This window comes from Pseudorca crassidens, chromosome 3 (genome assembly GCF_039906515.1).
Source record: "Pseudorca crassidens isolate mPseCra1 chromosome 3, mPseCra1.hap1, whole genome shotgun sequence".
NCBI classification, from domain to species: Eukaryota; Metazoa; Chordata; class Mammalia; order Artiodactyla; family Delphinidae; genus Pseudorca; species Pseudorca crassidens.
Window position 1 is genome coordinate 169,122,202 of NC_090298.1, and position 20,914 is coordinate 169,143,115.

The 20,914-nt window shown below is 54.7% G+C and overlaps 1 protein-coding gene and 1 non-coding gene across 4 annotated transcripts in view; both read right to left on the minus strand.

Annotated features, from left to right (window-relative positions):
* The window catches only part of HDGFL2 (HDGF like 2), a 19,706-nt gene extending 3,295 nt beyond the window's left edge, over positions 1–16,411 (minus strand). The window contains exons 1-13 of one of the 3 annotated variants that reach the window (XM_067734131.1): positions 16,248–16,411; positions 13,785–13,861; positions 13,552–13,690; positions 7,760–7,951; positions 4,289–4,405; positions 4,093–4,164; positions 3,332–3,488; positions 3,146–3,221; positions 2,764–3,073; positions 1,636–1,739; positions 680–753; positions 475–545; positions 14–115 (exon numbers count right to left, since the gene is read on the minus strand). In XM_067734131.1, coding sequence (XP_067590232.1) covers positions 14–115; positions 475–545; positions 680–753; positions 1,636–1,739; positions 2,764–3,073; positions 3,146–3,221; positions 3,332–3,488; positions 4,093–4,164; positions 4,289–4,405; positions 7,760–7,951; positions 13,552–13,690; positions 13,785–13,861; positions 16,248–16,319 — 1,563 coding nt within the window. In that variant the 5' untranslated portion in view covers positions 16,320–16,411. The remainder of the gene's footprint in view (positions 1–13; positions 116–474; positions 546–679; positions 754–1,635; positions 1,740–2,763; positions 3,074–3,145; positions 3,222–3,331; positions 3,489–4,092; positions 4,165–4,288; positions 4,406–7,759; positions 7,952–13,551; positions 13,691–13,784; positions 13,862–16,247) is intronic. The other 2 variants (XM_067734130.1, XM_067734128.1) reach the window with 2 other exon arrangements.
* A 4,430-nt stretch (positions 16,412–20,841) lies between these two features.
* Positions 20,842–20,914, minus strand: TRNAG-CCC (transfer RNA glycine (anticodon CCC)). Its single transcript has one exon. It is a non-coding gene; the product is annotated as a tRNA-Gly (tRNA).

Genomic DNA, 20,914 nt, shown 5'->3' on the forward strand with positions numbered 1-20,914 from the left:
GCTCCCGCCGCACCTTCTTCAACGTGGCCACCACGTCCGTGTTCTTCTGGAGGATCTGTGAGGTCACCTGCAGGGTCCCTAGTTCCTCTAACGCGTTCAGACACCTCTTCACATCCTGCAGGGCAGCGAGGGCAGCGAGGAGGGTCAGCGCCTAGCTGCGGGGGTTCTAGGGGGCCCAAGAGGGCAGAGAAGGACACCCTGGGCTGAGCAACAGGGAGCCCCGGGGACAGTGGTGAAGCACCCAGAACTCGAGGGGTCTTGGGGCCTCGTGTGGCACCACCTGGTGGGAACGCAGAGCACTGCACCCAGGAGGCCAAGCTGGGCCCTTATCTGGTGGGCGCCCACGTGAACAAGGACCCTGCCCTGGCGTGCGGCCTGGCTTTGCCTCAGCGTCCCCAGACGTCTAAGGGAGCTCGAGCGATGAGGGGGCGGGGGAACTGAGACATGAGCTCTGCACCCCGAGGAAGGTCTCACCGGATTGTCAACCTTCAGGGCGAACTTGATCTCGCTGTGCAGCTTCTGAAGCTTCTCCTCCACGGAAGGTTCTGTGGCCAAGAGAGAACGCAGCGCCCAGGCCTGAGCGGGGTCCCTGGTGATGGGAGCCGGCTCCTCCAGGGCCGTCCCTCCTCCCATTCGGCAACCTCAGGCTGCAACCAGGGCTGGGCAGCTGGCCCCTCACCTTTCTTCTTCTCAACCTTCCGGTCTGGTGGGAACCCTTCCGACCGCTTCCGGGTCCGTTCCATCTTCGCGGGCCTGTGGAGAGTCGCACCCTTAGAAGGCCCCTGACCAATGTCCCCACTGAGGGCCGGGGGCCTGTGGGGGGACCCATGGCCGCTGCAGAAGGAAACCATCAGGAGGCCCGGGAGGCTGGGAGGAGGAGGCTCAAGGCCCGCCTGACCTGGTCTAGGGCAGCACCCGAGGGGACCCAAGACATAACCCTTCCTCTAGGAAGTAAATAATGTGAAAACCCAGAATTTTTTTTTTTTTTTTTTAAACAGGCGGTTAAGGGTGAGTGGCTAGTTACGCAGACCCCAGCACATGAGTTACTCTGATATGACGCCGGGAAACGGCAGCTGGCGTGTCACCGAGCCTTCGATTCTACATCCTGCTCGGCAGCCTGGCTGCCGTATTCCCACGGGGCAGGTTCGTTCACTGATGGCTGGGATTCCACATAGAAAGTGGGCAGGGAGATGGGCTCTGTGCTCCCACCTCAGTGGGCCTTGGACTTTAAAAAGCCTGAGAACCACTGGTCTGGGGACAGTCTCGCCCCCTGAGCACTGGCGACACGGGGGCCGGGTCATCCTCTGTGGGGCTCCATCCTGGGCACTGTGGGAGAGGGGCAGCCTCCCTGGCTCCACCCACTGGATCCCAGGAACCGCCCCCACGTGACCACCACAGATGTCCCAGGACACTGCCCGGGGTCCCCTGGGAGCAGGGTCACCCTGGGGGGAGAGGCCTGCTCTGGGGAAGGACCACAGACCTTGGCAGTGACTCCTGCATAACCTGATGGGGCCCCAAGAACCAGACACTTCAACTGGATTCAGTCTCGAAGACTGAATTTAGAAGCTGGGGCCCTCCCTTGAGATGTGGGGACCCCCAGGGGGCTATGGGAGGAGTGGCAGTGCGGGAACGGACCTGGCCCGGGGCTTCTCCTCGGGGCGCCCTCTCTTCTCCTTCTGGCTGGGTCTCCGCGCGGGCTCTGTGCTTTGCAGGTGCAACTTCTTCGCTGATTTCTTCACCTGTAGCAACCAGAGAAAGGGAGGGGCTGGAGCGGCAGGCGGCGTGGGGCTGCCCCAGCCAGACCCCTGAGCTGTTCCCTTAGAGACACAGTGTGACATTCCCTGCTATCACCTTCGCCTGATGGGAGCTGATAGACTGGGCAGGATGGATCCCGTGTCCAGTCCATCCCCGGGCAGCAGCTTCTCAGGGTCTGAAAGGATCACCCAACAGTGGGGCAGCCCCACTGCATTCCTCTTGCCGAGCAACACACCTCCTGTGCCAGGGAACTTGGTCCCCCTTTTGTGACAAAATGGAGAGCAGTGGAGAGAGAACAGGGCATTGTTCGGCTCCCCCACCCCTATCGAGTGGGATCCTGGGCTCGGACCAGAAGGCGATGGGCCCGGGGAGCTCGGATTCCTGGACTCAGGCTGGCCTGTGAGAGCCAGGAGGACAGGGAGCTGACGCCCTGTGGTCACGCACGGTGCCAAGGGTCACCACCAACATGCACCAGAGGCCGAACTGCTCCCATGCTTACCCCACAAGCCGTTCCCCGGCAGCAGCCAGAGGGCACCTGTGAGCACCCACCCCTCCTCTGCCCACAGTCCTCCAGGGTCCCACCTACCTCCCTTGGGGTAACAGCCCAAGTCCTCCACAAGGCCCTGTACGACCTCCCCCTTCCCCTCCCTGCCCTCCCCTCCTCCCTCTCGCTCACTCTGCTCCAGACACACGGGCCTCCTAGCTGTTCCTCCAACACACCAGGCACGGTCCTGCCCCAGGGCCGTGCGCTCGGCCAGGAATGCCTCTCCCCAAGATACCTTTTCACTTCATTCAGATCCTTACTTAAGGTCGGCTGCCCGCCTGATCTCGCCCCCGCAGCTCACACCCCGCCCTGGCTTCCATCTCCTTGGCACCACACACCATCCTCAGGTGGTCCGCTGCCTGTCCCCCTCCCTCAAGTGTCAGCTCCTTAACAGCGGGCTGTGTCTCCCTGACCGCTTGGCGCCCCGCACACAACGGCTGCTGCACGGACACCGCCGGACGCACCTCTCTGTCCAGCTCGGCCTCGGGCTCCGAGTCGGAGGAGGACTGGGGGCCCCGGCTCCGGCCCTTCCGGCCGCGCTTCTTGACGGGCTCGTCATCGTCCTTGAGCTCGTCGCCGCTGCTGCCGGCGCTGCCCGCCCGCGCCGCCTCCCCGCGCTCCCGCCCGCGCCGCCGCTCCTTCTCCTCCTTCTCGCGCTCACGCAGCCGCCGCAGCTCCTCCTCCTGCTCCCTGCGCCGCCGCGCCTCCAGCTCGCGCCGCCGCTCCTCGTCCCGGCGCTTCCACTCGCTGATGCGGTCCACCTCGTCGCTGTCGCTGAGGGTGCGGGCCGGTTAGGGCTCCCGTCCCGGCCTGCCCGCGCCCCCGCCCCGAGGGCCCCGCACCCACCTGTCGCTGCTCGAGGTGGTCGGTGGCCGCTCAGCCTTCGGTTTCCGCCCACGGGGCTTGGGGGGAGGCTTCTCGGCTATGGAAGAGCGGGGGCGGGGTGGCCTCTCCCGCGTCTCTCGGTGGGCGTTCCCCCCCCCACCGCCAGGCCAGGCGCAGGCCCAGGGCAGCACCCCCCAGCCGGCCTACCTGGCTTCCTGCCCCGAGGAGGCTTCTTTACGGACGCGTCCGAGTCGGAGGAGGACGAGCAGGAGGAGGAGGACGCCGACCTCGCCACGGCCGCAGGCTCAGCCTTGGCCCCGTCCGATTCTGCTTTGGAGTCCGAGTCGGAGGCTGACGGCGCCTTCTGGGGGAGGCCCGGGGAGGTGAGAGCAGCCAGGGCGAGGGCAGCCCCAGGCGTGCCTGCAGCGCCCCACCCCGCCCAAACCCACAGCCCTTCGTCTGGCCCAGAACCCTGGACACACACACCCCACACTCACACGCTCATGCACACATACTTGTGTACACACAATACACACAACACACTTGTACACGCTCATACATGCCTGCCTGCGCACAACACACACACACACACGCACATACATCACACTTGCACACGGGTGCGCGCACACGTGCATTCTCTCTCTCATGGGGCCCCTCAGAGTGCTTTGCCCCCCTCCGATGCCAGCATCCCGTTTTCCAAACCGGCCTCTAAGGCCCTCTCGGGGGCAGCAGCGGCCTCCTGCTCCGGGGAGGTGCTCCGTGCACACGGCGCTTGGAAACCATGGGCCAAAGCCATGAGTGAAGGTGGAGGCAGATGTCAGCGGGCCCCGGGGTCTCCCTGGGGCCTACAGCCTCCCCTCCTCCAAAACGGACTGACCCCCGACCTCAGACGGTGGCTGGTGACCGTGGGGAGATGCTTGAGGAGCTTCCACCGGCCGGTGTGTGGGAACAAAATAAAACACCCGTACCTTTTTCTTCCGTCCTGGAAGGGGACCCCGCCGTGGGGCCCGGACCACGGCTTTCTTCTCGGGGGTGAAGTCCTGGGCAGAGAGAAGGGAGCTGGACGTGCTGCCCACCGGCCGGCCACCCCTCGCCCCCCCCTGCCCCTCCACCCCGTGCATCCCTCCCCCTGGGTGCCTGCCCAGGGTCCGGCCAGCTGCTCACCTGGTCACTGGTCTTCTCTGACTCGGAGGAGCTTTCCGAGTTCTCCTCCTCGGATGGAGACATGCTGGCTTGATCCAGGTCACTGGAGGCCTTTCGAGCTCGTTTTGAGACCGACATCTGGAAGGGGAGCAGCCCGGACACATCAGCAACTGAGAAAGCCCATGTGCTCAGGAAACTTTGGGGGGAGGAGGGCAGGGACCCTTTTGAGAATCTGATAAAAACCAGGAATACTGATCCTAGAAGACATGATGCTCAGTGAAAGAAGCCAGACACAGAAGGACAAATACTTTGTGATCTCACTCACTCACAGGAGATCCCTAGAGAGTCAGATCCACAGAGACAGGAAGTAGATGGTGGGGGCCGGGGGGAGGGGGAGGGGGAGTCAGGGTTTCCTGGGGACAGAGTTTCAGTTTGGGAAGATGAGAAAGTTCTGGAGGTGGATGGTAGGGATGGTTGCCCAACGGTGTGAATGTAAAATGCTACTGAACTGTGCGCTTAAAAATGGTTAAGATGATGAATTTCATGTTGTGTGTATTTTACTACAATTAAAAAAAATAAAGAATACAAACCAGGGATCCTTTCCCCAGAAAAACACATACACATATGTTTTGTAACTGGATAGAGGTGGTGGTTGCACCACTTCTATTAAATGCCACTGAGTTGTACGTTTCAGAACGGTTAATTTTTTTATGTGAATTTCACCTCAATAAGAAAGATTTTTTAAACACACACACACATACAATTCCGAATTAGGTTTCAGGGGTTCACAGACTCCCAGATGCTCACTCAAAGAAGCCAATTTAAGAAACTGTATAAAGGAAGGACTGAGGAGGCAAAGAGGACTGAGCTTTGGACACAGATCTCGGCCCACTGACGCCTGGTCCTCCCTGTCAGGGTGTGGGTTTAGGTACGATGCACCTCTGCCTCTGTCCCGTTACAGCCCAGACTCGCTGGTTCTCGTCACAAGCACTTACTGAGAGCATCTCACCTCCTCCGGGGCCTGACCAAGGCCAGGGTACGATGGGCTGCACTGTGTTCCCCCAAAACGCATACAATGAAGACCTGACCCCCAGGACCCCAGAATGTGACTATTTGGAGATGGGTCTTTGAAGAGATAATTAAAGTAAAATGAGGTATTAGGGTGGCCCTGACCCAATATGACTGGGGTCCTTATAAGAAGAGGAGATTAGGACACAGAAATGCACAGAGGGAGACCACGTGAAGAGATGGTGGACACACAGAAAAACAGCGACAAAAGAACGTTAACTAGAGAGAGCACAAAGCTGACCCGGCAGAAAGCCATAGCCACACCCCCCAAAATGGGGAAAGGAACACCAGTAGGTGTGTTCCCAGCTAGGGTGCTGGGTTACGAGGGAAGAGGTCGTCTAAATGCCTCCCTAGTGTGGGGGAAAGGTGTTGTAATAATGACAGATTCATTTAATGCAAAGTTGGCCAAAAACTCCCAAAAAACAAAACCTGAATACATACTAACCTACAAGTAGCGGTTAATACCTAAGGGGTGGGATGCGGGGGGCATTTATTTTCAACATATTTCTAACTCCTTCAGTAACTGTAAACAGAAACAACAGGGACTTTTAAACGATGCCAGGGACTTCCCTCGTGGTCCAGTGGCTAAGAAGCTGCCTTCTAGCAACCTAAGTGTCCATTGACAGTTGAATGGATAAAGAAGATGTGGCATATATATACAATGGAATAAGCCATGAAAAGAAACAAAACTGAGTTATTTGTAGTGAGGTGCATGGCCCTAGAATCGGTCATACAGAGTGAAGTAAGTCAGAAAGAGAAAAACAAATACCGTACGCTAACATATATATGGAATCTAAAAAAAAAAAAAAAAAAGGTTCTGAAGAACCTAGGGGCAGGACAGGAATAAAGACACAGACGTAGAGAATGGACTTGAGAACACGGGGAGTGGGAAGGGTAAGCTGGGACGAAGTGAGGGAGTAGCATGGACTTATATACACTACCAAATGTAAAACAGCTAGTGGGAAGCAGCCGCATAGCACAGGGAGATCAGCTCGGTGCTTTGTGACCACCTAGAGGGGTGGGATAAGGAGAGTGGGAGGGAGACGCAAGAGGGAGGGGATATGGGGATATACGTGTGCATATAGCTGATTCACTTTGCTATACAGCAGAAACTAACAACATTGTAAAGCAATTATACTCCAATAAAGATGTTAAAGGAAAAAAGAAGAAGAAAAAAAAAAGAATCCTCCTTCCAATGCAGGGGACAGGGGTGCAACCCCTGGTCGGGGAAGTAAGATGCCACACGCTGCGGGGCAACTAAGCCTGCATGCTCTAGAGCCGGCACACGCCACAACTAGAGAGCCCACGTGCTGCAACTACTGAACCCACGTGCCACAACTACAGAGAAGTCTGCACGCCACAACGAAGAGCCCGCGTGCCACAACTAAGACCCGACACAGCCAAATAAATAAATAAATAAAATATTAAAAAATAATCATAACGTTTAAGGACAAGGAAATGCTCATCTATTAGGTGGAAAAACAGCAAGACACATTACGTGCGTGATTGCCAATTCCATACTTTACATACCCACCCCGCCCGTGAGGCACACACAAGATCACAGAGAAACACATCAGGATGTTTCTAGTCCTTGGCGCAGAAACCCCCTCAGATAGTTCAGGCATTTTTCACCGGCTTCTTTATGCTTTTCACATCTTCTAACTTATCTACGATGAGCATGGCTTATTGTTATAAATGGAACCAAAAGCAAATGTTATTTTTAAAAATCATAAAAACAATGCCTTACTCTATCAAAAGAATTTGCTGCTAGGTCCCGGTCCTTTCATTCTGCACCCAAATATTCGGAAGCAGTCAAAAGGCAGAGGAGAGGGGAAAAAAGGCAGGAAAGAGAATCTCTCCAAGAGAACTTAAAACTCACATCCACACAAAGACTTGTACACGAATGTTCACAGCAGCGTTATCTGTGATGGCCCCAAAGTGGAAACAACCTGAACGTCCATAAACAGATGACAGATAAACAAAGTGTGGTCGGGCCATACCCGGGAATATCGCTCAGCCATGAAAAGGAGAGAAGCCCTGACACTCGCTACCACGTGGATGGACCCTGAGGACACGATGCTCAGTGACAGAAGCCAGCACAGAAGGACACACAGTGTGTGATTCCACTGATGGGAAACGTCCAGAACAGACAAGTTCCACAGAGGCGGATTCCTGGGTACTAGGGAATGAGGGTGGGGATGTGGGGGGACTGCCAGCGAGGACGGGGTTTCTTTTTGGGGTGATGGAAAGTTCTAGAACTGACAGAGGGGATGCTGGCACAACTTTGTGAATGTACTAAAAACCGAAAGAAGGAAAGGCCGGAGAAGGAGAAGAGCAGACGGCCAGACGGAACCTGTGGAGGGAGCAGGGAGGGCCACAGCCCCCCACAGGCCGGCTGTGCCCGCCCCACCCCCGCGCCCCTACCTTCAAGGCCACCGCCTTCCGCTTGAGGCCGCTGTTGTCACTGCTCTTGTCCGAGTCCGAGTCACTCTCCATCCTGTCGCTGGCGGCTGCAGCGGTCACGGCTGTGACCGCCATGACCCCCCGGTCCTCGTCATCCTCACTGCCAACTGCTGGATCAGCTTCAGGGGCCTCGCTGTCGGAGGAGCTCACCGGCTGGGGGTGGGGACAGAGACAGCAGGTCACCACCAGGCGTGGCCCACAGGGCAGCAGCCACTGGCCGGGTCTCAAGTGTCAGGGTCTGGCCTGCTCGCTCTCCAAATGCGGGAACTGAGGCTCAGAGAGCTCCAAGGGGGACTTCCCTGGCGGTCCAGTGGTTAAGACACTGTGTTCCCAATGCAGGGGGCGTGGGTTCAATCCCTGGTGGGGGAACTAAGATCCCATGCGCCGTGCGGCACGGCCAAACGATATTAAAAAACAAAACAAAACAGAAAGCTCTGAGGACTGATGCGGCAGGGCGAGATGGGCACGTGTGGGCTAGCCACTAGGATTCAAGCACTGCAGGATCTGAGGGCAGACCCTGGGCCAGTGACTTAAGCCCCTGTGCGCCTCATCTCCCATCTGAGCAATGGGGCCGACACCACTTTGGCCTCACAGGGCTGTGGCGAGGGTGAGACAGAAGTGGCATGTACTGAGGACAGTGCCCAGACTGGCAGGAGGTCCATCGAGGTTTGCTTTTTGTAAACATGATTATTATTGCAATTACTAATGAGGAGGAAAATGACCTAGGACAGGACCTCTGGGCGCGAACTTCCAGGCACTTGTTTCTGTTTTAGCCACAGTGCCTGCTCAGGCGCTAACAGCCACAAACATAGCAGACGCGTAGATCGCACTTCTGTGCTAGCCGCGTGCCGGGCTCGTCTGCACACTGAGTTGCCATCTGTGAGCAGCAGCCAGGTGCCAGGCACTGTGCTAGGGAGGTGGGAGCGCCCAGACGTGGCCCTGCCCCTGGGGAGCTTACAATCTAGTGGGAGACCGACCACGGCCACGTGAGCAGACCAGAGTGAGGGGGTGTGGAGGAAAAGGAACCCTCCTACACTGTGGTGGGGGTGGGAATGTAAAGTGGTTGCAGCCACCATGGAAAACAATATGGCGGTTCCTCAAAAAACTAAGAATAGAGCTACCACATGATCCAGCAATCCCACTCCTGGGCATATGTCCAGAGAAAACTATAATTCGAAAAGATCCACACACCTCTATGTTCACAGCAGCACTAGTTACCATAACCAAGACACGGAAACAACCTAAATGTCCATCAACAAATGAATGGATAAAGAAGATGTGGTACGTATACACATTGGACTATTACTCAGCCGTAAAACAGAATGAAATAATGCCATCTGCAGCAACATGGATGGACCTAGAGATTATCATACTAAGCAAAGTAAGTCAGAAAAAGAAAGGCAAATACCATACAATATCACTTATATGTGGGATCTAAAATATGACACAGGGACTTCCCTGGTGGTCCAGTGGTTAAGACTCCATGCTTCCACTGCAGGGGGCATGGGTTCAATCCCTGGTTAGGGAACTAAGATCCCACATGCCGTGTGGCACAGCCAAAAATTAAAAAAAAAAAAAGGGTAAAAAGTGCCACACGAAGTAGGTGAAGCCCCAAACCTGAAACACTGAGAGAGAACCATCAGACTTTCAGGTGGATTTCCCTCACGCCTCTCCTCCGGGGCGTCACTTTTCTCTGGGGCACCCCTGGTGAGTGGAGAAGGGAAAGGACGTCCCCTGTTCTTCACGGGGGAAACAGCAGCTTGGAGTGTGAATGACTAAATGGAGGGTCCAGGACCCTGCTGATCGTCTGCGGGAGGAACGGAGTCAGCCTCGTGGCAGTGAGAGCTAGCAGACACGAGGGATCATCTCTCTCCGTGTAACATGTGGGGAGCTGTCATTCTCACTCTGCAGACGAGGCCAAAGGCGGCGTGATGGAGCCAGATCACACGGCGACTAAGCGACAGAGCTGGGGTGCAAGCCAGCTCTGCTGGGCCCTGAAGCCTGGCCCACTGGACAAGCTACTTCTTGTTACAAACCCCAGCTTGCTTCTGCTAAGCGCTCAACCAACTGTGGCCGGATGTGCGCCTCGACAGCCGGGGAGGCGACTGGGACGAGTGGGCATGTTCCATAAGTGGGGAAACAAGGTCTCCGGGAAGGTAAGTGACTTGCCCCGCACTGTGCTTTGGGGATAAAGCCAGGAACTCTGCATCTCCTGGGCTCGGCCCATGAGACCTAACTACCTGCCAGCAAAAGTTTTGGGAAATCCGATCCCCATGGAGACGTCTGGAGGACGGGAACACTGGTGGCTCGGAGAGGAACCAGGAAATAAAGGCCAAGAGCCAGCTGACCTGCAACCATCCCGAGACCCACTGGTTGAGTGAGATGAGTGATGAGTGTTGGTCTCTTTCACTGTCTCTCTCTCTTTTTTTTTTTTGGCCTCACGGTGCAGCATGCGGGATCTTAGTTCCCCGACCAGGGATTGAACCCGTGTCCCCTGCATTGGGAGTGCAGAGTCTTAACCCCTGGAGCCCCAGGGAAGCCCCCTCTCACTGTCTTAATGGGTCGGGAGGGTGACAGAGGTGGAAAGGGAAGGTCAGGCCCAGTCTGGCCCCCTCGGTCCCCAACACCTTGCACCCCTGTGCCGGGTGCCTGATGTGCACTGGCTCACCGTGTTCCCCCAACAGCCCCGTGAGAGCTTGTCGTACCCTGAGCCTCTGTTTTAGATGAGGAAACTGAGGCTCCGAGAGGTGACGTCAATCAAACCCCAAAGAACACGGTGAACAGGAGGAAGAGCCAGGCCTCGAATCCAGGTCCACGCATCCACACAGCAGGGCTCTTACCCCAGGATCCATGTGTAGAGGTCCTTCTCCGTGCCCACCTGCCCCTCCAGGACCCCACCTGGCTTGTACCGACCAGAAAAGAACTTCAGCCTGGGAGACGGGAGGCCTGGATTTTAGTTCCAGCTCAGCTCGAACCAGCTACTGGGACAGGTCCCTTTACCTCCTCTATCAGGTCATGAGAATGTATCAACTGGGATCCTTCTAGGTCAATCCTTCTCAACAAGGGATGATTCTCTCCCCGAGGGGGCATTTAGCAATGTCTAGAGACATTCAAATTTTCAAGATGCGGGGGGGGGTCTTGGCATCGAGTGGGTGGGGCCAGGGATGGTGCTCAACAGCCCACAGGGCCTAGGACGCCCCACGGAGAGGGAGAGAAGTTGAAAAACCCTGGTCCAGGTCTCTGAGGCCTCACGTTCTAGCTGGGTCCTTCCCGGCAATCAAGCGAACACTCCGGGCCTCAGCGTGCTCAGCTGTAAGACGGAAAAGATTCCACCTACCCAGCCCATCTTGGGATTACTGGATATAGCTGGAACCGCACTGAGATACCGTTTTTCCACCTCCTGGCTTGGCAGGCCCTGCCGTACGCTCCTGGTGGGAGCACAGTGAGCTAAGGCTGTCAAAAAGAATGAAGCTGTTCTCTGCACAGACGAGGGAGACCAACTAGGGGAATAAAGCCAAGTGGAGCATTACACGCTTCAAAAAAGCAAGCTATGTAGGGTTTTACGTGAACAAAGAATCTTGGAAGGACACACAAGGAACTGGTAGCTAGGGCTACCTTGAGAGGAAACTTAAACAGAACAGCCGCGAGGCAGGGCTGATCCCTCACCGTACGCCCTTTTGTACTTTTCAGTCTTGTACCAGGAGTCTGTACTCCCACTCGAAACGTAAAACTAAAGTAAAACCTTGTAGGATGAAAAGACAGACTGCCTGGGCACCCTCCAAGCGGTGCTTCCAAAAGCCTGCTGTGGACTGGCTCCATCAGAAGCATCTAGATAACTCGGGGGATGAACCACCTCAAGGTGCCCAGGCCTCAGCCCTAAACTACCACACCTAAACCTCTCGGGGTGGGGCCCAGGGATCTGCATTTTTAAGCCAGTGTTCTTTTGGAGGCACAGATGGGTCAGAGAACCAAACAGCAGTAATATGCTCTCACACCTATACCTACTTCTCAACCTGGGGAGTCTGTATGGGGCGGGTTTAATGTCAAGGTTACACCATTTTTTTTTTTTTTTTTTTTTTGCAGTACGCGGGCCTCTCCCGTTGCGGAGCACAGGCTCGTGACACGCAGGCTCAGCAGCCATGGCTCACGGGCCCAGCCGCTCCGCGGCATGTGGGATCTTCCCGGACCGGGGCACGAACCCGTGTCCCCTGCATCGGCAGGCGGACTCTCAACCACTGCGCCACCAGGGAAGCCCCAAGGTTACACCATTTTTGAGTTTCATTTCCTTGAGGGCAGGCATCTACGTGGTACTTCACAGGCTGAGAGTGAGTAATAAACATTAAATGGTGTGATGATTCACCTGGAGGCAATAAGCTTAGGACGAGACTAACCAGCACTTGAGCTGGGGCCAGAATACGGTCTCATGAAACTCAGCTACCTTCAGCAACTTCCGATCCGTTTACCCAAGTGGGGAATGTGCAAAGCCTGGAGAGACGGTGGGGACCAAAGCAGGGGGAACGTCCATCTCCCAGACCCACCACGGGAGGTAAAAGACACGGGAGGTAAAAGACCACACACATGAAACGTGGGCCTGGACCCCTGAGAAGAGGCTGCCAAACCCTCAGCACTGGAGAGAGCTCTCGAACGGACCCCAGGTTCTAGATCGTGAGCTCCCAGAAGGCAAGAGGCGTGTCTGCATCACCTAGGATTCCTGGTCCCTAGTGCAGCACATGGCATCCGTGCGGCCGGGGTCTACACAGGAGTGTTTGCCTGGTCGATGGGTAGATGGAAGGCACAGGAGAGGCACACCCAGACCATCTTGAGACCCCGAGTTCTCAAGCAGAACCAGATGCTACAAAACTACTCGGTCCTTCTCTCACACAAACCAGACCCTCTCCGACTCCCGCTTCCCTGCCCACAGACCACATGGCAAGTCCGTTTCTTCCCTAACAGCAGAGCTCCGAGCCCTGCAGTCAAATCGCCAGGTCTCCCGGCCCACCTGGAGCCCACCCCTGCTGAGGCCAGGCTACTCCACCTCCCCGCGACTCCCCTTGTCTGCACCTCGCCCCAAAACACCCAGAGCAAGGCACCCCTCTGCCAACCTTCCTCAGCTTTCCACGGCTTTTTTACGAATTTAACTTCAACTTCTCTAAATTCCCTCTTTTCCCTGATTGTTTCCAGACACTGATTTGCCACTGAGAATGTCATCTCTGTGACTCTTAGCACTCTTTCCCACCTGAGCAAGAGCTCTCACGTTCTACTACCTACAGCCTTTTTCTGAGTTTGAAATCTGGCAGTAATGGGGGAAGGAAAGGGTGTTACTGAAAGGAAAAAAATTTTTCTCCTTAGAAAACAAAAGGTTTCTTAGGAGCTCTAACGATGCCGTTTCACATTCAGGCTAATCCTAGAGCAGTGGGTCTCACCAGGGGGGATCCTGCACCCCTCCACCCGACACTCGGCAATGTCTGCAGACGTGTTTGGTTGTCACAACTGGGTAAAGAAGGAGCTCCTGGCATCGAGTGGGTGGGACCAGGGATGCTGCTCTAACCCCGACAGTGCCCAGGACTGCCCTCACGGAGAATGATGAGGCCCCAAACAACAGCGGCGCCCAGCGGGAGGAGCCCTGTCCCAGAGGCCTCTCCTTTCTCTGTGGGACAAGCTAAGACCACCTCTGGTCCCCAGCATGCTCGAGTGCCTGCTTGACCTGGGCTCCGCAGACCCCCGCCAGCCTCCCACCCCCGGCACCGACTCACCAGAGGAGCACTGTAGCTGGCATGGGGGTTGTTCTGGATCTCCCACAGGCCCTCATTGAAGCCTTTCCTCTTGTTGGGTTTCCCGTACTTATCTTTACATTTGTCGTAGGGAAACAGGTCCTTGGGTCCCAGGAAGGCTCTGGAGAAAAGAACCACGGGCCGAGCCCAGGTGAGCCAGGCCACCCAGAGAGGCAACAGCTGGGAAAAATCCACCCCCAGCGGGGGACACTTACGTTTCGTGGGTACCAAAGAAGAAGATGGGGTACTTGTTGGGCGGGGGCTTCACAGCACCGTCGGCGATGTCATCGATCTGCAGTGAGAGGCCAGTCAGGGGGTGGCTGGGGGGTGGGGGACAGCTTCACCCACTGACCCAGGAAGTGACCAGGAAAACAGCCAAGTTATTTGGGGGAAAGCACGCTGGGAGGAGGGGAGCCTTCAACAGAGGAAGACGCATCACCTTCCAATTAGGCATCTGCCTTCTTCTGTGCAACGTGCCCCCCCCCCAATTGCATACCTGTCCGCTCCCCCCAGGGTGCTCTCTCTCCCCCCAAGGTAGTTATTTCACCTGGGCAAAGCCAAATACGGTCCTCTGAGCAGCCAGGGGCTGGGGCCAAGCCCAGCTTCCGTGAACTCCCAGGACCCTCCCACGGGACCCCCTCCCGCAAAGAGGCAATCGGTGATCAGTCTACCAGAGGCTGCAGCTGGCAGCTCCAAGGATGCAGAGAGTGGGGGGTGGGCTGCAGGAGACAGGCCCCGAGCATCCAGGAAGTCCCACCCTCTCCCTATAGGCCCATGGGCTCCAGCAGCTGTCAGTCATCTCCCCACAGGAGGCTAGCAGCCCCTTCCCTTCCAATCAGGTGCTTGGAAGCATTCTGGGCTTAAGAGAGCCAGCTGGAGGGGGGCGCGGAGGAGAGGGAGAAACTGGTACTCTGGGAGGAAGGGAAGTGCCCGTAAAGTTTTATCACTCTGGTGCTTCCAAGAAAGTAAGCCCGAGCAAATCAGGTTAGGGTGGGTTCTCTGGTCCCCATTAATTCCTTCCCGTCCTCTTCAAAGCCTGGGAGCTGCTGGAACCTTCCCTGCCCCCCTCACCCAGCTTCCTTCCTCAGTTCTCTGGGCTACTTTTCAAAGTCCTTGGGCCCTGGGCCCCAAACACCCATCCCAAGCATCCCGCTCCTGCACAGACGCATCCCCAAACTCCATCACCCTGAGGACCAGCCTGCCATGCCTTCCAGGCCCGCTTCTGCTCTGACCTCACCCAGGCCCCGCCTCTGAGCCTGAGGCACAGACATCTCAGCGGCAGCACCTGTTAAGGACCACGCTCAGGGCTGCCTAGTTAGCAGTCCCTGAGCCCACTCCTGGCATCCTGTGGCGGCCTCTCTGCAACCAAACGCCCAGCTCTGTGTGATGCCCTCCTGCTTACTTCCACCCAGAGGGAGGGAGGGTCTGGCAGGGAACGAGGATGAAATCTCCAGGCACCCCACAATACTGCCCAGGCAACTCCTGAGCTCCTTGTGTTCCAGCCGAGCCTTCAGCTTCATACTTCTACTGCCTCCCCCTCCAAATTCCTTCAGTCCTAACATGCATATTCCACCAACCTCAGTCCTGGGGCGACTTAGACCTGGGGATGGCAACAACCTCCTGGTCCCTCCTCCACACTGGCCTGCCCCACAGACAGTGCCTGAAACTCCACTCTGCAGTTCTGAGACTCACGCTCAAGACTCCCTTCAGAACTGGACCCCTCGAATCATCTGGGTCCTCTGGATCCCAGCTTCCTCCAGAGGGGATCCCTAAAGTCCCCTGGGCCCAGCCCCCTCCCTCAGGGGCTCTCTCTTTCCAGCTTGAGTCCCCGTGGCTGGCCTCTGATTCAAGCATGCCTCCACCCACCCCAAGACCTCCCTCCACCCTGTGCCCCCACCAGCTTCCTCCACCAGAGTCTGGCGGGGGAGTCCTGGGGGACGGGCGGCACCAGTCCCCAGGGTCCCCCCAAACAAGTCTTATTCCAATCTCCGGTCTCTGATGCCCCATATTTTCAGATCCAGTCCCCTCAGCTCCAGCGACCTTGTGAACACAGCACCCAGCCCTATTTCCAGCCCTGGTCCTGCTGAGCACCTCTCAACCTTGACCCTCAACCATTCTCCCTTACTGGAGCCCTTATCCCTAGGCCCCCTTCATACGTGGCTGAGGACCCCCAGCCCCTCAGAACTTGGCTTCTTGTTGCCCCCCATAAAGAGGTCCTTCAGCCTGGAGAACCTCCTTCCCATTCGTTTGAACCCTCTTCTCAAATACCAGATTCCTCAGCTCCCCTCACACCCACCAAACTCCTTCCGATTTGAACCCTGGCTCCTCAGGCCCCAGGTCCCTCAACTCCATACCTCTCGGCTCTGGGACCCCCAGAGCGGATCCCCCAGGCTCGGGGCCCCCCGCATCTCCAGCGCGCAGGTTGCTCAGGCCCGGGACCTCTCCTGGCCCAGGTTCCCGCACAATCCCCGCGCGAGGGTTCCTCAGGCCGGGGACCGCCAGACCCCCAGGCACGCGAGTCCCCCAGGCCCGGGTCCCCCCAGACCCCCGGCGCGCGGGTTCCTCGGGCCCGGAGTCCCCCAGACCCCGGGAGCGCGGGTCCCTCAGGCCCGGGGCCCCTACTGCCCCACCCCACCCCCAACCCCCCGTCGCCTGGCCCATCTCCCTCGCGGCCTCACCCGGGCCGGCCAGTGCGGGTAGCCCTTCATCTTGGCGAACACCAAGTCCCCGGGCTTGAAGGCGTGCGGCATGCTGGCGGCGGGAGACCCAGGCCGCGGGAAGCGGCAGCGGCACGGGCAGCAGCGGCGGCGGCAGCAGCGGCGGCAAGGGGAGGCGAAGCCGGGGGCGGGAACAGGGCGCCGAGGGGGCGGGGGCGACGGCCTAGGTAGCGGGTCGGAGCGTGTTTATTGGCCTGCCCCTCGCAGGAAGTCCCGCCTTCAGGCCGTCACGGGAGGGCGACGCCGTCGCTCAAGACCACGTGCGGGGATAGAGGAGCAGGGGGACCAATGAGAAGAGGGGTTGGAGCAGAGCAAGTTAACGGGATTGGATAACGGGTAGAGCCAAGGGGGCGTGACCCAGAAGCCTAATGGGAGGGGACGGAGGTTAAGGGAGGTGAAAGAGGAAAGGTAGGAGGAGAGAAACAGGCGCTCTGGGAGAGAAGAGGCAGGCAGCCAGGCTCCTTCGGGGCCGGGCTTAGGGTAGAGGGGCGGGCCATAGAACGCCACAGGAGGAGGGGCCTTAAGTAGGAAACATGCTATTGGATTACCACAGGAAAGAAGGCCCAATCACTGTAGGGGGCGCGTCATTGATAGCCTCCCGCTCCTGTGAGGAGGGGCATAATATAGAGCTGAAGGGCATTGGGTACCACGAGAGGAGCGGCTCAAGGTAGAGAACCGGCATTAGCTACCACAGGAGGAAAGGCTTAAGCGGCTGTCCGCCATTGGATATCGCAAGAGACAAGGTTCAACTCAAAATAGGGACGCGCCGTTGCCTGCTCGAGGGGGCGGGGCTTAGGGGTAGGGACTGGTCATGTGGGGGTCTGAGGATAAACAGCCAAAAAATTCACAAAACACTTATTTCTTCACTCACGACAAGTTTATTGAGCACCATATGCCAGAGCCACAAAATACCCAATATACATACTAATTCAGTCGAGAAAAATGTATTGAGCACTGCCTGGCCAAGTTATGTAACCTCTGCCTCAGTCTGCCAACCTGTAAAACGGGACTTATAATGGTACAGATCTTATAGGGGAGTAAGGATTAAATGACATCACCGCTCCTAAGGCGCTGGAAACTGTGCCTGGCAGCAGGAAATACTGGAAGTACTTAGGTGCTGTTACTCCGGCTCCTGAAGTATCCAACGTCTAGCAGGGCAAAGAAATGTTAATTTCTTTGTAATTAAGACCCAGGGAAGGAACTCTGAGTAAAATAGGATGCTTAAGAAAGAGCTGAATTGGGCTTCCCTGGTGGCGCAGTGGTTAAGAATCCACCTGCCAATACAGGGGGCACGGGTTCGAGCCGTGGTCCGCGAAGATTCCACATGCAGCGGAGCAAATAAGCCTGGGCTCCACAACTACTGAGCCAGCATGCCACAACTACTGAAGCCCGTGTGCCTAGAGCCAATGCTCCGCAACAAGAGAAGGCACTGCAGTGAGAAGCCCATGCAGCGCAACGTAGAGTAGCAACAAAGACCCAACGCAGCCAGAAATAATAAATAAATAAAATAAATAAATTTATTTAAAAAAGAAGAAGAAAGAGCTGAATAAAACAACAAGGTCCTACTTTATAGCACGGGGAAGTATATTCAACATCCTGTGATGAACCATAACGGAAAAGAACATAAAAAATAACGTATGTATATGTATAACTGAATCACTTTGTTGTACAGCAGAAATTAACACAACATTGTCAATCAACTATACTTCAATTTTTTAAAAAAAGGAAAAAGAAAAAAAAAAAGCTGAGTAATGCCAGAGACTTCGTCTATCTTGGGGGAACAGAAGTATTTTCTGGAGGAGATAGTAGTTTAACCAGAGAGTTCAAAGATGACTAGAAATAGGTCCAGGTAGGGAGGTGGGCCCTGGGAGGGCATTTAGGGCAGAGCGGATAGCAAAAGGGTCCGTTAAGGACCTATCATATGCCTTGTGAATATCAGTAACACGCTTGGGTTTTATTTTAACTTCTTGGGGAAAAAAACCCTGGAGGGATTGGATCACAGGGTACAGCGATAATACTTTAATCTCAAGAAACATCCTTATGCATGTGAAATACATCTCAAAAAGGCAGGGGTTTTTTTACAAAGTTAAACAAAGACTTACCATATGAACCAGTAATTCCAACTCTATGTATCTACCCAAGAGAAATGAAAACAAACATCCACACCAAAACTTATACAACTAATAGTCATAACAGCATTATTCACAAAAACCAAAAAGGGGAAATAACCCAAATGGCCATCTATGGATAAATGGATAAACCAAATGTGGTATATCCTGATGATGAATTTTACTGCTGACTCTTCAGCAAGTGAAAGAAACGAAGGATCGATACACACTACAACAGGGATTAACTTCCAAAACATTATACTCGGTGAAAAAAGCCAGACATAAGATCACATACTCTATGATTCCAACATCATATGACATTTGATAGAATGTCCCAAAAAGGTAAAATTTTCAAGACAGAAAGTAGATCAGTATTTGCTTTGAGCTGAAGGTAGGAATCTAGAGTGACTTCAAAGGAGTATGAGGTTTCTTTAGGTGATGGAAAATCACCCTATGTTCTAAAACTAGATTGTGGTGATGGTCCTAGAGCTCTGTAAATATATAGTAAAATTCATTGAATTGTACACTTAAAAAAGGTGAATTTTAGGGTATGTAAATGATATATCTATAAAGCTGTTTTTAAAAAGATTCCTGGGGCTTCCCTGATGGCTCAGTGGTTAAGAATCCGCCTGCCAATGAAGGGGACATGGGTTCGAGCCCTAGTCCGGGAAGATCGCACATGCCGCGGAGCAACTAAGCCCGTGCGCCACAATTACTGAGCCTGTGCTCTAGAGCCCGCGTGCCACAACTACTGAAGCCTGCGCGCCTAGAGCCTGTTCTCCGCAACAAGAGAAGCCATCACAATGAGAAGCCCGCGCACCGCAACGACGAGTATCCCTCACTTGCGGCAACTAGAGGAAGCCCGCACGCAGAAACAAAGACCCAATGCATCCAAAAATAAAATAAATACAATAAATAAATTTATTTTAAAAAATAAATAAAATAAAAATAAAAAAGATTCCTTAGGCTGCTGTGTGAAGAAAGGCTGTAGGTAACATTGCCAGATAAAATTCAGGATTACCAGTTAAATCTGAATTGTAGATATGTAACAAATACTTTTTTAGGGTAAGTATGTTCCATGCAATATTTGTGACATACCTATACTAAAAAAGTATTTATTACACATTCTACAACATGGATGAACCCTGAGGCCATTATGCTCAGTGAAATAGACTAGTCACAAAAGGACAAATACTGTATGAGTCCACTTGTAGGAGGTCCCCAGAGGAGTTAAATTCATAGAGACAGGAAGTAGAATGGTGGGACCAGGGGCTGGGGGAGGGGATGGAGAGTCAGTGTTTCATGGGGACAGAGTTTCAGTTTGGGAAGATGAGAAAGTTCTGGAGACGGATGGTGGGGATGGTTGCACAACAGTGTGAATGTACTTAATGCTACTGAGCTGTGCACTTAAAAATAGTTTAAATGGTTAATGTGTTATATATGTTTTATCACAATAAAAATAAATAATAATGCATATATCATGAAATAACAATATCTGATACATAGTTTTTTTCCAAATGGTTAAGTTTGTAATTTTTTTTTTTTTTTTTTTTTTTTGGCTGAGCCACTGAGCATGCGGGATCTTAGTTTCCTGACCAGGGATTGAACCCGGGCCCCAGCAGTGAAAGCACCAAGTCCTAGCCACTGGACTACCATGGAATTCCCTGTAAATTTAAATTATATATATAAAACAATAAAGTATTTGTATCTGAAATACAGATCTAACTGGGCATTCCGTATTTTTATTTGCTAAATCTGGCACCCTCACATGAGGTAGAAGTTGCACAATAAATGAGGAACTTGGTGCAGAGGGGTCTGGCCTAGGCCAGGGTACAGATGGGGATACTGAGGCCCAGAGAGGGGCATGCCTTGCCTGAGGTCATACATCCAGTCCTTCCGAGGGCAAGAATGCCACTTCTCTGGGTTCCCACCTGCAGGGCCCTCCTGATTCAGTGCAAACTTCTCCCCCAGACCTTGAGCCAGTGCAGAAAACCAGAGACTGAGCTATGTCGAGCAGCTGAAAAAAGATCAGACTCTGATGGAAGCCAGAGGGCAGAGTTCCCCAAGAGGGTTAAGAGGGCTCCCCCAAAGTGGCAGCCTGAGCTGGGAGAGGAGCCATGCCTTCCCGCCAAATCAGAGGCCACTGAAGCCAACGGCTGGGCCATTAGTCATCACCTGGGGAGGTGACTTTGCTTCCTGTTCCCTGAGAGATGGTGCCTGGCACCTGGCTGGAGGAGACAAGGTGGGGAAGGTGCTGCCCTGCTCCAAGAACTGCATGGAACGTCTCCTTCTAATCAGCACGTGACCTGAGCACCTACTGTGTGCTGCAGGCTCGATCTCCAGTTTACAGCCTGGGCCATCAGCTTTCAATCCTATCATTTTTTTAAAAAATATTTACTTATTTATTTAGGCTGTGCTGCGTCTTAGTTGTGGCATGCGGGATCTACTTCCCCGACCAGGGATCGAACCTGGGCCCCCTGCATTGGGAGTGCAGAGTCTTAACCACTGGACCACCAGGGA